Source organism: Canis lupus, chromosome 2 (genome assembly GCF_048164855.1).
Source record: "Canis lupus baileyi chromosome 2, mCanLup2.hap1, whole genome shotgun sequence".
In the NCBI taxonomy this organism is placed as follows: Eukaryota; Metazoa; Chordata; class Mammalia; order Carnivora; family Canidae; genus Canis; species Canis lupus.
The window spans coordinates 56,138,522-56,155,894 of NC_132839.1; the positions used below are offsets into that span (position 1 = coordinate 56,138,522).

The following is a 17,373-nucleotide window of genomic DNA, read 5'->3' on the forward strand; positions in this document are numbered from 1 at the left end:
GGCACAGATGAAACAATTGGTTATAAATTCCTAATAGTTAAAGCTGACCTATGTGTCCTGTCGAGGTTCATTATATAACTCTGCCTAGCTATGAATACATTCACACAAATTAAAAAATAAAATCCTTCGGGATACCTGGGTGGCTCAGTAGTTGAGCATCTGTCTTTGGCTCAGGTCACGATCCTGTGGTCCAGGGACCAAGTGCCACATCAGGCTCCCCGGACGGAACCTGCTTCTCCCTCTGCCTGTGTCCCTGCCTCTCTCTCTCTCTGTCTCTCATTAATAAATAAAAATAAAATCTTAAAAAAAATTAAAAAATAAAATTCTTAGAAATGAACACGAAAAGCGGTCCTGGGACAGAGTCCCACATCAGGCTTCCTGCTTCAGTGGTGAACCTGCTTCTCCCTCTGCCCCTCCCCCTGCTTGTGCTCATGCTTTCTCTCAAATATAAAAAATCAATGCAAAAAGATTACCACTTAATTTTTTTTAAAGGGGAAAAATACAAAATTGACATTTATAGAAGAATCAGTAGACACAAAAAATATTTAATCTCACTGGTAAAGAGACAAAATGAAAAAAGCAACAGAATACATTTTTCTTCTGTCAAGTCAACAAAGCTTTGCTGGTAAGAGTGTGGGAGGAAATATCGCCCTCAGTCCTGCTGGTGGGAGTTATGATCATACATTCCTGTAGGCTACATCTGCAGTATTTATCAAAAGCTTTTAATATGTCCCTGCCTTTTAACTCAATACTTCCACTTCAAGAACTTATCCTGTAGAAATTACCAAATGCACAAAGAGGTACAAGGATGTTCATCACAGTGTCACTTATGAGTGAAAATGAGAAACCACGTCAATGTCCCAAAGTATAGGTTAATGGGATAAGTTGTGATGCAGACAAATACTAGAATACTGTCTAGACATTAAGACAGTTTTGAGGGACGCCTGGGTGGCTCAGCGGTTGAGCGTCTACCTTTGGCTCAGGGCATGATCCTTGGTCTGGGGATTGAGTCCCACACATTGGGCTCCCCTTAGGGAGCCTGCTTCTCCCTCTATGTCTCTGCCTCTCTCTGTGTCTCTCCTGAATAAATAAATAAAATCTTAAAAAAAAAAGTTTTGAAAAGGGATATTTGAAAACACAGGGAAATGGTCATGACATATTAACGAAAAAGTTAAAAAGAGAAATATAAAACTATACTAGAAAACTCTATCAGGAAGATACACACCAGAACAATAGCAAAATATCTGTGTGTGGTAAGAAAGCAGGAGATTCTTACTCTCTTCTTTAAAGTATGGCATAGTTTTGATTTCTGCCATAAATACATATTGCTTTTGCGTTCAGGGTAAGACCCATATAAAATGTTTAAGGTCTTCAAATAGTTGGAAAAACTGGCAAAGTGTTCACTCCCTAAGAGATTCAGGAAAGCAAGCAATCATATGATTTCTAATAAAAATTAAAAGAAAAATGTACAGTGATCTCTACATCTGGGGAGACATCAGGAAAATAAATTAAAAACTAAAGATTAGGGCTGCCTGGGTGGCTCAGTGGTTGGGTGTCTGCCTTAGGCTCAGAGCCTGGTCCCGGGGTTCCGGGATCGAGTCCCGCATCAGGCTCCCCACGAGGGGTCTGCTTCTCCCTCTGCCTGTGTCTCTGCCTCTATTTCTGTGTCTCTCATGAATAAATATATAAAATCTTTTAAAAAATAAAATAAAAACTAAAGATTAGAGAAAATTGATATATAATTAATACACATAAAATAGCACCTTATGGGTATAGTTGATTTTTTTTAGGGTTTAAAATACTTTTGGGAGGGGGTGCCTGGGTTGGTTGAGCATCTGAATCTTAATTCTGGCTGAGGTCATGATCTCAGGATCATGAGACCAAGTCCCAGGTTGGGCTCTGAGCCTGCTTAAGATTCTCCCTCTCCCTCTGCCCCTCCTTCCATGCACATGATCTTTATTTCAAATGTACAAATACCTCTTTAAAAAAATAAATAAAAAATAAAAAACTTTTTTGGGAGAAATAAACATTAAAACAAAAACCTGGAACGCCCGGGGTGGCTCAGTGGTTTAGCATTTGCCTTCAGCCCAGGGCATGATCCTAGAGTTCCTGGATTGAGTCCCACATCGGGCTCCCTGCATGGAGCCTGCTTCTCCCTTTACCTATGTCTCTGCCTCTCTCTCTGTGTCTCTCATGAATAAATAAATTTTAAAAATCTTAAAAAAACAAAAACAAAAACCTTATATAAAGAACTTCTGATTAAAGTTTAAAGGTATTGCTATAAAATGTGGCATTCAGAAGAAGATTTTGTATTAGAAACTCTTCAGATTATTTCCAGTGTCCAATTTTATAGGTTCTCAGCAATTACTCGGTATGGTAATTATTAGTACATGAAATTAACAGTATCTCTTAAAGATTCCTTAGAAAGATTCAGGAAAGCTCCTCCTGTCCACCTTAAGTCGAATTCACTTCCATGAATTCACATGGGGCATCTTCTATAGGATGAGCCAGGACAGGCGCTGGGAAATCTCTGGTCCTCAGGGTCAGCCACAGCAGCGGACAAACCCAGAGCCCTCTGCTCTGCAGCATGGACACGAACCTCATTGGGTTCAGCAATGGGGAAGGTTCTTCTTCTCTGCTCTTCACTGGCTCCTTTCCCATAGCTGGTGCATTTCCCAAGGCTCTAGCTTTGCCCTCCTCTCCCCACTGCTTTTTGGGACAGCCAACGCTTCAGCTCTTACTTCTTCCAGGCTGCTGGTCAAGTCGAGAATGTCAGTCTTGACAGCTCAAGATGCCCAGCTTCCTGGTTCTCTGCCTACAGGCTGTCCCCGGCATCCATCCCTTACTCTTTATTAAGTCCTGTGGCTGCGTCCTTGCCAATCTACTCCCTGTTGGCTGCTCCCTGACTTCCTCACCACCTGCATGCAACCCTCATGTCAATTCCAGAGAAACAATCATGCAGCGCCTCCAATGTCTGCCCAAACTACCCAATAATAATTGAATAAATGAATACTAAATAATAAACCAGTAATGAAGATTTCCAAGTCTTCTGCAGGATCTCCAAGGGCATCTCTCATTCCTCCCACAGTGCACCTCGCTCCCAGCCATCTGGGTTGTCTGGCTGCTGCACGGTGCTTATTCCTCACCCCAAATCTTTCCCTCTATGTCTCCTTTTGCTTGTCTCTCTGCACAGAACCTCGCTGCCCGGTTAAGCCTTCCACCTCCCACTACACCTATCAAACTAGACATCAAGAATGCAGGTATTTTTACTTTGGGCTAAAATAGATTCCTTTTAGTCAATCATCACACTTTTAAATAGGCAAAATGCTCAATTTCTGACAAAGCCGTATCTCCTTTGCTAAACCAGAGCTGTTAGAATACTATCTCCCACCTGACTTTGTTAAAACAGGGAAACAGAGACAAGGGCTCTCTATAATTACCAAGTTTTTTGTCTTGTGGCCACGAGGCACCTGTATTTGTCCTGTAGACTCACCTGCCAGCACAGAAAGGAAACACATTGCCTCGTCTCTGGTATTGAAACACAGCAACAAAGAATGCCTCTTAGCAGCCATTGCTCTTAGGCATGTAGCAATTCTAATCTCATCAACTGCTTTCTGTCAAAAATACATGAGCACATCTGGAAAACTCAAGAGTCTCATAAAAACATGTCAGATCCACCTCAGTGGGGGCAGGCTAACAGTCAAAAAAAGCCTTCAGAATGCCCTTCTGCGGGTAGTCCCTATTTCTTGTCAAAAGTGACAAGGTGGGATCCCTGGGTGGCACAGCGGTTTAGCGCCTGCCTTTGGCCCAGGGCGCAATCCTGGAGACCTGGGATCGAGTCCCACTTCGGGTTCCCAGGGCATGGAGCCTGCTTCTCCCTCTGCCTGTGTCTCTGCCTCTCTCTCTCTCTCTCATAAATAAATAAAAATTTTTTTAAAAAGTGACAAGGAATGAAGAGTCCCAATTACTGATCACACTCAGTTTTGTGAACAAATTACTTACTTGGGAATGATTGCTTGAGGTCTCGATTTTCTCCTGGGACTTGTCTCTGGCTAGTTTGGCAGCTTCTTTCACCTCCTGGAATTTCTCTGCAAACTGAAGATGATGAACAAGAGTTATTGAGGTTGTTCTCACTGTTACACACTGCTGGTCCTCAGAGCTCACCTTCATTGCTTTGCATTCATTTTAAGTCAACAAACTCTGTATAAATCCAGAAGAATAATTTTATTTGAGATTGAAAAGAAAGGAACATAAGGAATACTTCTTCCAGGATACTACCAGCCCAGATCATATCTGAAGCTCTTTTAAGATTTGAGAGACAGAGAGAGAACACATGTGCCTGGGAGAGGGGCAGAGCGAGGGAGAGAATCTCAAGCAGATTCCCCCTTGAGCATGGAACCTGACACAGGTATTGATCCCAGGACCCTGAGATCATCACCTGAGCTGAAACTAAGAGTCGGATGCTTAACCACCCATGTGCCACCCACGTGCCCCAGATCTGAATCATTTTTTTTTCCTGAATCATTTTTTAAGTTGCTGAAGCTAGTTTAATAATGCTAAAGCAAGTACTAAAAGCAAGTACCTCCAGTGAACGGTAACTCATACAAATGTAAGAACATCAATGTAGCTGTACCACAGAAGGGATCCATGAAAAACTTGATCATCTCTACAAAGGATCCAAGAACTCATACAATATGATGGAAACCAACAAGGGATGCCTGGGTGGCTCAGTGGTTGAGCATCTGCCTTTGGCTCAGGGTGTGATCCTGGGGTCCTGGGATGAGTCCCACGTTGCACTCCCTGCAGGGAGCCTGCTTCTCCCTCTGTCTACGTCTCTGCCTCTCTTGCTGTGTCTCGCATGAATAAATAAATAAAATCTTAAAAAAAAAAAAAAAAAACAAGATCTGAAGAGCTGGGGAGAAGGAACTGTTCTTGATTTTAAAGGCTTAAGCTATAGGGGTACCTGGGTGCTCAGTCAGTTAAGCATCTGCCTTCAGCTCAGGTCATGATCCTAGGGTCCTGGGAGCCTCAGGTCAGGCTCCCTGCTCAGCGGGGAGCCTGCTTCTCCCTCTCCCTCTGCTTCCCACCCCCACTTGTGCTCTCTGGCTCTGTCAAATAAATACATAAAATCTTTAAAAAATTATTTTAATGAAAGCTTAAGATATAAAATAGCAAAATGCAAAACAGCAAAAGGGAACATGGAGCCTATGACTATATTCTGTGCTGAAAAGACCATCTGTAAAAGACTCCTTGAGGAGCAACTAGGGCACCTGGGTGGCTTCAATTGGTTGATCATCTGGCTCTTGGTTTTTCAGTTTAGGTCAAGATCTCAGGGTCATGGGATCAAGCCCCACATCTGGCTCTGTGCTCAGTTTGCTTCAGATTCTCTCTCCCTCTGCCCCTCCCTGCACGTGCTCACTCTCCAAAATGAATAAAACCTTTTTTTAAAAAAGAAATGCCAATGATGTTATGGTCATGAGGGAAATGTCATTATTTTTTTAGAGATAGATACTGAAATGTCTTGATGTCTGCAATGTACCTGGAAGCACTTCAACAACAATAAAATAGATGAAGAAATGTAGCAAATGTTAATGAGGGTTAAATCTGGTGATATGTATATGGGTGTTTATTATATGATGCTTTCTACTTTAAAGAAACGTTTTAATATTTTCATTATAAAACACTCTTCAAATGCCAGAGGTAATCAAATCAATCACTGCCTTATAGTCACTGACAAGGCAACTGATTTTTAATTAGCAAATACATTGTTCAAGCAGAGAACATTCTGTGATAGATAATGCTGGCATTACAAAGCAAGAGAGAGCTAAATGTGGTTGCTGAGAAACACAAAGAGCCAGCAAGTTGCAAGGCTACCGACAGTTCTATGGCTTTTGCTGAGAATGCATTAATTTCTGGGCATGGGCTACCCCCTGAGTATCTCCATGACACAGGCAACAGTGGTCCGCTTTGGAAAACCTTGCCAGATGACAGACACCGGTGAACAAAGCATCTGGCAGAAGCAGAAAAGGTCAGCCCTTCCATTCTGGCCTGTGTTGCTCCTGCAGGACCATAAATAAAGCCACAGCCACGGGGCTTCATATTTAAACATCCCACAGCTGTCAGAGGAAAATCACAGTACTTGTTTGAAACACGTGCGGTCCAGCAGGGACGCACAAAGCCCCTCCCCACCCTGCTTCCTTTGAGGGGGCCCTGAAAGTAAACACATCATGTCAGAAACTCCTTTACAGCATGGTCCACGCCTTTCCTCTTGGCATCCTACCCAATACCGGCAGAAAGCAGGCACAAATAAGTTTGTTCGGTGAATGAATGAACTCTGGGTTCCAGACCCATAGCTCCCCCCACCCCCCTCAGCCACTTGGAAACAAACCATGTCAAAGGCACAGGTCTAGTCTAAGAGTGGGGCAGCTCTTCTTCTGCTAGACAAGTGAGAATGCACTCTGGGAGGAACTGTGGTTAAGTGTCTGGGAGTATTCACAGCCCCAACCCTCTGCTTCCTAAGCTCACCTGACCGGCTCTACCTAGGAACTAGGCAGGGCAACTCCCAGAACATGAACATTATCCCAGAAGAGATTCTGGGCAGGCACATAGAGGCCTTTCAATCTTACTAAGACATTAAAAGATTTGATTTCTAAAGGTCTTAGTTTAAATGTTTTTGGGAAAAAAAGAAAAAAGAAAAAGAAATAAATGTTTTTGGGCCCAGTACCAATGAAAAGTCAAATACGATTTGCAGAAAACTGTAGCAGACACCCTTGCTAACAGCCTCACCCACACCATACTCTGTAAGATCAGGGATGCCTCTCTCCCTGCAAGCGTCTCCATGTTTGTCAGGCCACCCAAACCAGAAGTGCTCTCTTCTTCACGGGTCCTTCATGTCCCTGTCAGGATTCCTTTCTCTCATGGGTCTTGTTTGAAGTTGCTTTTCAACTAGACTGGAAATGTCATTAGCCAGTGTCACACTCATTCAGTCAACAAACATGGTCCAAGCACCAGTTGTTCCTTCAGTGAACACATATTCCCACCATCCTGGGCTGGGCCATGTACACTGTGCAGCTATCGCAGGCTGCTCTGCCCCCCAGAAGGCCACGAGTTGAGCAACAGAGGACACTGGCAAGCAAGTCAGTACCTAAAATTCTGCCCGGCTCTGACAGAACAAGTCACTTCTGGACAGAGCTTGGGCCTCTGTTCCCTCTGTCTTGTACCTCACCCTGAACATCCCTAACTGGTGAAGATCTTGGTTCTACTCTTGGAGACTCTCAGCCTAGGGCATAAGCTTTCAACTCCAATGGCTTCTTGCTTGTCTCTGGACACCCCTCATGATGGCTCCCTGGTGGCCCTACAGTCCTGGCCCTGGTAGGCATACTTACCACCCTCTTCCCCCTGGACCCTCAGGACAACCAGATCTATATGCTAAGGAGTTTAATGACTTCTTTTCTTTTTTTTAAGATTTTATTTATTCATGAGAGACAGAGAGAGAGAGAGAGAGAGAGAGAGAAGCAGAGACACAGGCAGAGGGAGAAGCAGGCTCCATGCAGGAGCCCGACATGGGACTCGATCCCAGGTCTCCAGGATCACACCCCAGGCTGCAGGCAGCACTAAACCGCTGCGCCACCAGGGCTGCCCAGTTTAATGACTTCTTGACGCACCTTCTCTCTTTGGCTTCTCACCAGCATCCTGTAGGATGGGGATTCTCATCTCTGGTTTCCAGATGAGAAAGTACCCATGATCACACAGCTAATAAAGGGTAAACTTGGGATCCCTGGGTGGCACAGCGGTTTAGCGCCTGCCTTTGGCCCAGGGCGCGATCCTGGAGACCCGGGATCGAATCCCACGTTGGGCTCCTGGTGCATGAAGCCTGCTTCTCCTCCCTCTGCCTATGTCTCTGCCTCTCTATCATAAAAAATAAATAAATAAATAAATAAATAAAAAATAAAAATAAACAAATAAATAAAAAATAAAGGGTAAACTCGAACTTGTGCCCAGATCTGTCTTCCACACACCCAGTTACCCTCTTGTGCCAACAAGGATGCCTAGAGTCTTGCCCATAGCAGTTGCTAAGTCTTTACGGATTAGATTTTCCAGTTGCAAAGAGAAGTCCCATGACCTTAAAATTAAACTGGAACTGTATTCACTCCCTCTTTAAATGAAAATTACTTACACAAGTTTCAGCTCAAAACAGGCCATGGGGATCTTTTAGGCAAAGACAAGGCCTGAGACACAAAATATCAGATGTGGAGTGGGGGGCTCGACTCGTTCTGATTGTACAGCTCTCCTCAGTTCCACTGAGTAACTGTCCTTCTCGAGAGTTATAAGAAGACCAGGAGCAGCTGTCATACACACACCTGAACACACATCCCTATAGGACTGCAAGGTGATGGTGCCATATCAGTAATAACAGCCTAGAATAGCCCAGAAAAGGGGAAAGGACACGTCTCCTTGGCTCCCAGGGATGAGCAGAGCAGAGTGGCTGAGGTGTCTCATCTCACTACATACACACTCACAGCAACCCCTGGGTGCTTGGTACACAAATGGGGACAGGTGGCTTTTGTAACCGCCAATGTTACACTGGGATAGAACACAGGACATCTGACACCAGCACTGGATGATAGTGTCTTAAGACCTACCTGCTTAGCGGCCAGCTTAGGTAAGTGGCCCAACTCTGACCCTTACCAGCCTTTCAAGTGCAGGCAAGTGAACCACTCTGAGCCTCGGCCTCATCTATACGATGTGGTAACAATGCTGCCTCTGTGGGCCACTGGAGGAGAAAACATGGGGCTTTGCTGGGTTGGTGGCAAGGGGTCAAGAGAGAGAACTGTAGCATCTCTGGCCTTCTGCAAGTAAAATAAAAGCTAAAGCCTGGAAACCACAATGTTTAGTAAAAGAGACATATCAAAGGGTGAATTCATCCATTCAGAAACATGAACTAGTTATCGCTATGCGCCAGTGACTGAGCTGGGGACCCCGAAATAATTAAGGAAGATTTGGCTTCTGTCTTCAGAGAAATTCTGAGTTTGTAGAGGATTTGGTTTTGCCTTCAAATGGGTAAGAATAAAAAAGAAAATTTCAAAAAATAAGCTTAAAATGTAATGAAGTAGGTAGGATACGCCCTATCAGATAAATTTTAAATTAAAAAAATCCCCTAAAACATGTGGTACCAGTAGATGCACAATAGAAAGAGGTCCTACTGTTTATGTCAACATTAGCCTGTGATAAAGGAGGAATCTTACACTGGTGGGGAAGATGACTGACACAACCTTAGTAAGAAGAGGCAAAGGAGTTTAAATCTTTACTGCAAACATGCAGCATGATCAGTTTTCTTTCTTTTTTTTTTTTTTTTCATGATCAGTTTTCAATGAGGTAAAGGGGTAAGTGTGTTTTTTAAAAATATGGATGCAAACAGAATTGAACATTTATTTAACTTCTGCTTGAAGGGTGAGAGGGTAATATTCTAAACTTGGAAGAAATAAAAGAAAAATCATAGGAATGACAGACTTGATCACACAACAGGGAAAAAACCCCACTAAATCAGAAGGGAAACAACCACCTGGGGAGGACTATGCATAGATAGGCTGGTATCATAGAAAAAGGGCCATTATCTTTAGTAGAGGAAGAGTTTGTGCACACAGAAAAGGAAAATATGAAAAAACCCAACAAATACATGGCAAAATTCACAAATAAAAAAAACACAGTAAGCAAGCAACTGATAAAAACGATTGCTCAGTCCCGCTGGAAATGCAAATCAAAATAATGAGGTACTATTCTTTGCTTGCTAAATTAGCAAACATTAAATACAATTATAATACCCAATGTGGGCAAGATATTTCCAGGCACATTGTGTGGCAGTGCAGCCCCACAGAGAAGCAATTTGGAAATGTGGATCATCAGTGAAAAAAAGCATTCATACCCACTGACCTAGTGATATCACTTCTGGGAAACAATTCTATGAAAAAAATGGAGAACATGAAAAAAAAGAAAAAAGGCTTCAATACAAAAATGCTAATCCTAGCTTTATCTATAACAATGGAAACCCAGCAGCAACCAAGAAGTACCAGAGGATTGTCCTTTGATGAAAAATCCCCTGACTCCAAGTCTTTAGTTTTAAAATCTTCCCGTTATATATATAAAAAAAAGCACATATGCTTGTGAATTTAGACATTGTAGCTTGGAAAAAAATAGTTCTTAAACCTGTAGTCCTATCACCCAGTGATACGCACTGACCACATAAATTTTGAATAGTTTTCTATCTGTGTATATGCGTTCATCACACATTTTTTTAAAAGATTTTATTAATTCAGAGAGAGAGAGAGAAAGCAGGGGGAGGTGCAGAGTGAGAGAAAGAATCCCAAACAGACTCCAAACTCAATGCGGAGCCAGAGACAGGGCTCGATCTCATGACCTGAGCTGAAATCAAGAGTCAGACACTCAACTGACTGAGCCACCCAGGTGCCCCATGACACATACTTCTTTTCAAAGTAGAATGATATGGTACACTTTATTTTATAGTCACTTTTGAAATTAACAGTGTGACATTAATATTTCCATGCAATTATATGACCTTCTACTATAGCATCTGAATTGCCTTGTAGTATAGTACCCTAAAGGATATACTGGAGTTTATTTCACCTAATTGCTTACTGCTGGGCATTTGGCTGGTGTTCTTGGATTTTTGTTTTTGCTATTACAAATGATGCTGCAAGGAAAATTCTTACAGTTAAATCTCTGTGCTCAGTTATAATTATTTCCTAAGAATAGATGCCAATAAATGAGACCAACAGATCAAAGGATATTCAAAGCATAAAGGTTTCTGAAATGTATGCCAAATTCTGATGTTTTTACTTATTAGGATCATTTTCTGCAATTTTTAAACTTGGAGTAATAATCTATAAAAAAATTAAAATCATCATCTTTTTCACCATTATCCTGCTAGAAAATGAAAGACTATTGTTTTATTTGTGGATTTTTTTGGTCTTGTGTATTGAAGACCCCGTGGCAGACACGATTTGCTTATTCAAAATCCATTTATTTTCTCCTGGCTTAACAAAATTTCAAATTTGACTGAAGCAGGAAATATCCTAGCTGGGAGAAAATAAGAACTAGTGTAAACCGGTCATGGCAACCTAATTCTCTCTGCCCCACCCCCTACCCCTCATTGGAAGGTGGCCCAGGGACCCAAGACTGACTGTTGGAAGGAGAAGTCTGCCAAGGGAGCTCACAAGGAGGTAGCTTCTGCCCTCTCCCTCTTGCCATGAATGCAGACGTGATGGACAGAGCTTGAGAAGCCATCTTAGCAACATGAGGAACAGGCCAATAAAAGAAACAAACATGCAGAGCCCTCACACCCAACATCATGGGGCCACCATTATCAATGCTGGCAGCGGCCTTCCTTTGGATTTCTTTTGTGTATGAAAAGAATAAGTCTATTTGCCTCAGCACTGTGATTAGTTCCATTACCTGCAGCCCAAAGCATTCTCACTGAAACATATCAAAAGAATGATTAATATCCCCCACTTAAAAACAATGGCCCTTAAATCAGAAAGGTGGAAGACAGAGCAATGTTGTTACAACTACACAGACTTGATGAGGTGAACTTCAGGATGTAAATTTGGATTACAGATGAAATAATTAAAATGGGTCAACAGCCAATGCCATGTGTATCTGTGTGTCTGAGAGAGAGGATTTAGAAGAACTGATCACAGAGCACTAGCAACATGATCATCCCCTTTGTGGCAGGATGTACTTCCTTCTGTCTGTGATAAATGACAGGGAGCCAAACTTGAAACAGTGACACCCCAAGGTCAGCTGCCAGAAAGAACCTCCATTTAACAACTGGCTCACTCTTAACATTTGGATCTCCTTCCTTTCATCTCTTTTCAGAAGTTCTTCCTCTTCTCAGAATGCAAGCTCCTTCACCGAGGCACCATGTCCCTGCCAGCGGGCGGACAGTCCCCATACTACGTCTGGGCTGGTGGTGTGGGGTGGTCCTCGTAATAGGAGCAGTGAAGACCAAGGTATCTATTTTCCCTTCTGGAAGGTAGGGAGAGATGTGTATATAAAGCATTCTTAAATGAAAATAGCCACACTGGCGTTCCTTTTCTAGCCTCCTTACAGGCTGTGATTACTGATCCCTCTTTTGGGACCGTGGGTGGCTGTTTGGTGGTGTCCGGAACACGTAGCCCCAGCCATCCCCTCAGCCACATGCCCTGGGAGGCTTCGGGCTTGAGCTCCTCTCTGCCAGCTAATTGCCACTTGTCGAGGCTGCCAGCCTCACTTCAGGGTAATTCATCAGTGTGTGGCTAATCGTCCCTGTCACAGAGAAGGGGAAAGTTGACTTGAAACACTTTGAACAAAGGCGACATCTAAGGGCTTATTTGATGAGTCTTTGTGACAACGGCAGGTCATGGCCATACAGCGGAGACTCCAGCGCTGCCAGAGAAGCCTGGGTGACTCACGAAGGAGGGCACTCCTCCCGAACAACAGAACATTCCCTTCCGCTGGAGAGAACCAGGAGAGGCTGCCCATGCACACAGCAAGGCCTGAGGTCTCCTCAGTTCTTGGAGCTGGAAGGAAGTGACCTCTAACCATGATTTTTGTGTTCAGTTCTCCCTTCTTTAGGTTCTTTTCATCAAAACGTTTCCTGTTTATCCTTCCTAGCTCCTCTGATTCCTCCCGAGGTTGGAGAAATTGTTCCAGGCAGCTGAGAGCTGATTCTGTCAAATGGCTGGGGCTTCTGGAAGGCCTGGAGCCTTGGGCTGCATGGGAGGAAGTGACCTCACGGCCGCAGGGCCTTGCCTCTGATGGAGCCTCTGCATCTCCATGGGGCTTCCCTGGAGGTGTGAGGAGGACACCCCTGCCTCCTCCGCCATGGGGAGGAACCATGGAGGGGCTCAGGAGGACCCCTCCCCATCCTTGTCCCCACCAGGCACTGCTTCAGAGGGAAAAGGTGCCCAATCCCTGCTGCTCGCTTCGGACAGTGGTGCTGGTATCATTGGTTCAACAAACCACCATCATACCTGCTTCCACTTCACATCAATTCTGATTCTCACAGCCCTTGTTCTTCCTCATTTCACAAAACAGCAGCTCCAGCTGTCCACCCTCCAGCCCGCCTCACCCTAGAGTTCCTGTGTCTCACATCCACATACTGAGTCCTGCCAGTTCAGCCCCATGGCGGTTCCCGAGGGCCTCCAGCTCTGACTTAGGCATCCCTGGTCCCAGAACAGCCCAGTCTGCCTTGAGGTTGGACAAATCAAGCTACAATGCAAATCTGATCGTTCTCTTTCTTGGCTTAAAATCCTCCACAGAGGGCACCTGGGTGGCTCAGTGTTGAGCATCTGCCTTCAGCTCAGGTCATGATCCCGGGATCCTGGGATTGAGTCCGGCATCAAGCTCCTTGCAGGGGGCCTGCTTCTCCCTCTGCATCTCTCATGAATAAATAAAAATAAAATCTTAAAAAAAAAGGTCCTCCACAGGCCACAGTCTCAAGTCCAGGGCTGGCCTCTGGCCATAGCCTTGCCCACCCCAGAGCCCACAGACCCCATTAACAGAACAGTCTCTCTCATGACAAGGTGCCATGGGTTTGCTCGTGCGGTTCCTGCTACGTGGAGGATGACAGAAAAGGGAAGTCCTCCCCGTGGGCATGACCTGGAACATCTCCTTGTCCAGCATGCATGGCGCAGGTAGCCTGGTGGCAGGGTCCACTCTGAGCCCTGAGGAAATGGTCAGGGGCCCAGCTGCCTGGGTAGGGATCAGGAAACAGCAGAGTCAGAAGGTTAGTGACAAAGAGATTTGGGAAGAGCTGCATCAGCGGAACACAGGGGGGCCAGAGGAACCGAAGTCTGAAAATACTCACATTCCATGTGAATGCTTGCAACTGGCTGAAAGTCCGCATCCCCCTCAAATTCATATGTTGAAATCCTAACCCCCAATGTGATGCATTAGGAGGTGGGGCCACTGAGAGGGGATAAGGTCACGCGGGTGGAGCCCTTAGAAATGGGACTGGTGGCCTCATAAGAGACCCGAGGGCTCTCCATCCACCACATAAGGGCACAGTGAGAAACTGCCAGCATATAACTGGAAAGTGGGCCTTCCTCTGATGCTAGCCATGCTGGCACCCTGATCTCAGACTTCCAGCTTCCAGAGCCCTGAGAAACCAACTTTGTTGTGTATAAGCCACCCAGTGTGTGGTATTTTGTCATAACAGCCTGAATGGACTAGACAATGTTCCTCTGAACCCCTCATCTTGGCACCAAAGAGAATCCTTCAAACCAGGGCAGGAAGGGCTGCCCTATGGACACCGGGTCCTTCTCCCACGGGCAGCACAGTGCCTGTTCCAAAGCCTTCCAGGACACACCGGTCTGGGGGTCAGGGAGAAAGGTACCGTGTGACCTTGACCATCCTTGCTCCTGCTCTCCATGGCCACTGGATCTCTGACCCGCTGAGTGCCAACCACAAACAAGAGTGAGTGAGCCCCAATTCTGCATCATACCCCTAAGTGATTACCGGCTTGGTACAAAGATAACTGCATTGGGCACCTTCATCCAGAGCAAATGGGACTCATCCTCCCTTGATAGGCTCCATGGTCTGTCATGGCTGTGCCAGCCCCACCACTCAGAGACTTGCTTAACGTCCTTTGTGCCACGTAGCACAGCCTCAAGCCAGCAGACTCACTTCTCCACAAATGAAAGGAAGCAAGGGTCTGATAACCCTGGGATTCTCGGTCTTCCCACCTTATAGAACTCTGCTGTGCTGCTGCTGGAACACACACTCTCCAGGCTGGTGGGATGTGGTGCTTCCCCTCAGGGGTACAGCGCACAAGTCTGGGGACCAAGGGACATCGTTTCCCACAATTATACCCAATGGCCCAGAGTCAAGAATCCTGTTACCTTCCCTGTTTCAGGGCCCTGGTGAACTGAAGGGAAGGTTTTATGTATTATTTTTTTAAAGATTTTATTTGAGAGCAAGAGCACAAGTTGGGAGAGGAGCAGGAGAGGGAAAAGCAGGCTCGCCACTGAGCAGGGAGACGGGACATGGGGCTTGATCCCAGGACCCTTAGATCATAACCTGAGCTGAAGGTAGATGCTTCACCAACTGAGCCACCCATGTGCCCCTGGGGGGGGGGGGGGTTAGTCTCTAGAAAAGGATACTTCTGTGAGCAAGTGGCATGAGAAGGATGCTTAGAGTGCCACCAGGCCATTTTGGGTCTCTGGGGCTTCTTAGGAGGTGATGTCCACATGGAAGTACCTGAGGAAGAGAAGAGTCTGTGGGGTGTCCTCCATCAGGGGCTCATTTCTGTGGAGGTAGGATGGCTGGATCCATGGACTGCAGGCCTTTGAGCCCAAGCATGTATGTGCCTGTGTAGGTGCCTGTGTGCCCAAACATGTGTGTCTAAGCGTGTATGTGTACCCAAGCATGTAACTGTGTGCATACATGTCCGAGCTTGTATGTGCGTGCGTGCCAAAGTGTGTATGTGTGTGTACGCACACAGCACATCCACGCACTCTGGACAGATGTGAGGTGCAGATCCGCAGGCCCCTGCAGGGTGGCGTCCTGACTTGTCTTAATGGCCCCTCTTTGCAAGCTGTCATCTGTATACACAGGGAACCCAAGCAGTCAAGTCCATCGTAAGTGACCCTGTCAAGTCCCCAGGAGTCTGGAATTTCGTAAATGCCTCTCAGAATGGACCACGGCCCTGCATCCTTAGCACCTAGCATACCGTTGGCCCAGCGAGAGCTCAATAAATATGTTCAGGGCCATGGTCTAGAGAGAAACACTCCTTAAGCCAAGTTTCCTGAGCCAGACTGGCTCTGGGCCTTCCCTTTCAATTCTCCCTAGGATTCTCTGGGACCCTCTGACATCCTTCCAGTAAGTTCCTGTGTCATGTAAACCAGCCAGTCTTGGAGCTCTTCCAGCATCCTATGAGGAAACCTACTCACTCAAACAAGCTCTGGGTCTGTTAATCAGCTGGACGAGGCGAGGCCTCTCAGAGATGGTCAGTTTGTCCCCGCAGACCTTGGGGCTCTCCAAGCCTGTGGTCAGTCCTGATCCACTCTTAACACCTTTCTGACTGTATACAGAGTGTGTGTGTTAAGCCCTTGAGAGAATCAAAGTTATGAATACCTTCCCCAGAAAAAAGAAAAGCAACATGCACAGCAAATGCTGTGTGACATTTTAAGGGGTGCAGGGACTCCAGGGCAGGAAGTGCTTGCTGTAAGTATGCAGCAGCACCTCCCTCTGCTTACAGGCTCCAGTCAGAGGGTCACTGATGCCAAGGGCTGGCAGGTGCACACTGGGCTCAGGGTGACACACACAGGAAAGGAACCACCGGCAGGGTGGTTTGCTGGGGCTGCGGTCTTAGGCTCTGCAGGAGCAGGTGTCACATAAGCCTTCCTTCCCCAACGACACCACCATTTCAAGGGACCTGGGCTTTCTAAGGGGTCACCTGGCTGGGCAGCCCTACGGCACCAGAAGGGCTGGAGAGGAATCCTGCTCACCAGTGGCACCACTCAGGCCCTTGGCATCCAGGCACCGAGGGACAGAGCATCCGATGAGAGACCCTCATTACCTTGGTCAGGTGCTGCTCCGAGGAAAACCCCAGGCCAAACACCGTGTTGGCTCTGCTGTCAGCCCACTGCCCAAACTTCTGTGACGTTTTGGTGAAGGTCATGTTGGGTGTGATGGTGCTGTTTATAATCACCTGCAGGAAAGAGCCAAAGAACAGAAAGTGAAACCCTGAATGTGCCACCCATGGAGCTCCTTACAAGCTTGGCACAGCAAGCACCTATCATGTGCATCCTGGCACTGCTACACTTGCCCCTGGGACCTCCTGGCACATCCTATGCCGAGTCCAATACATGACCACGATAAGGTGTAATTGAGTTAAAAACAGACAGTCATTCTAAAATAGACCTTACAGCTAGTGGGAGAAAGCATGCCCTAAGGAGAGAATAGTTTCCCAAACTGCTATTTATTTCCTCAAAGCTCTCCGTACCTCCAACGGCCCTTCATGGCCATTTAGCCCTGCCCCACACTCTCTGAGACACTGTGCTATGCACTCTTCTAAGCACCTGGAGCCACCGTGTCCAGCTCAAACAACTTAAAATCTCCACCAGCAATTGGGATTTGCTGTTTCCTGACAAGAAGGAAAAGGTATGGGGCACCTGGGTGGCTCAGCGGTTGAGCATCTGCCTTTGGCTCAAGTTGTGATCCCGGGGTCCTGGAATCCAGTCCCACATCAGGCTCCCCTCAGAGAGCCTGCTTCTCCTGCTGCCTGTGTCTCTGCCTCTCTCTGTGTGTCTCTCATGAATAAATAAATAAAATCTTAAAAACAAAAGAAAAGGTATATTCCAATCAGGATCATTT

The 17,373-nt window shown here is 45.9% G+C and overlaps 1 protein-coding gene across 6 annotated transcripts in view; it reads right to left on the bottom strand.

Annotated features, from left to right (window-relative positions):
• Positions 1 to 17,373, bottom strand: part of HOMER2 (homer scaffold protein 2) — a 124,357-nt gene that overhangs the window by 17,864 nt on the left and 89,120 nt on the right. For all 6 annotated transcript variants that reach the window (XM_072801284.1, XM_072801304.1, XM_072801313.1 and 3 more), the window contains 2 exons: positions 16,577 to 16,708; positions 4,003 to 4,095 (listed from right to left, as the gene is read on the bottom strand). In XM_072801284.1, coding sequence (XP_072657385.1) covers positions 4,003 to 4,095; positions 16,577 to 16,678 — 195 coding nt within the window. In that variant the 5' untranslated portion in view covers positions 16,679 to 16,708. The remainder of the gene's footprint in view (positions 1 to 4,002; positions 4,096 to 16,576; positions 16,709 to 17,373) is intronic.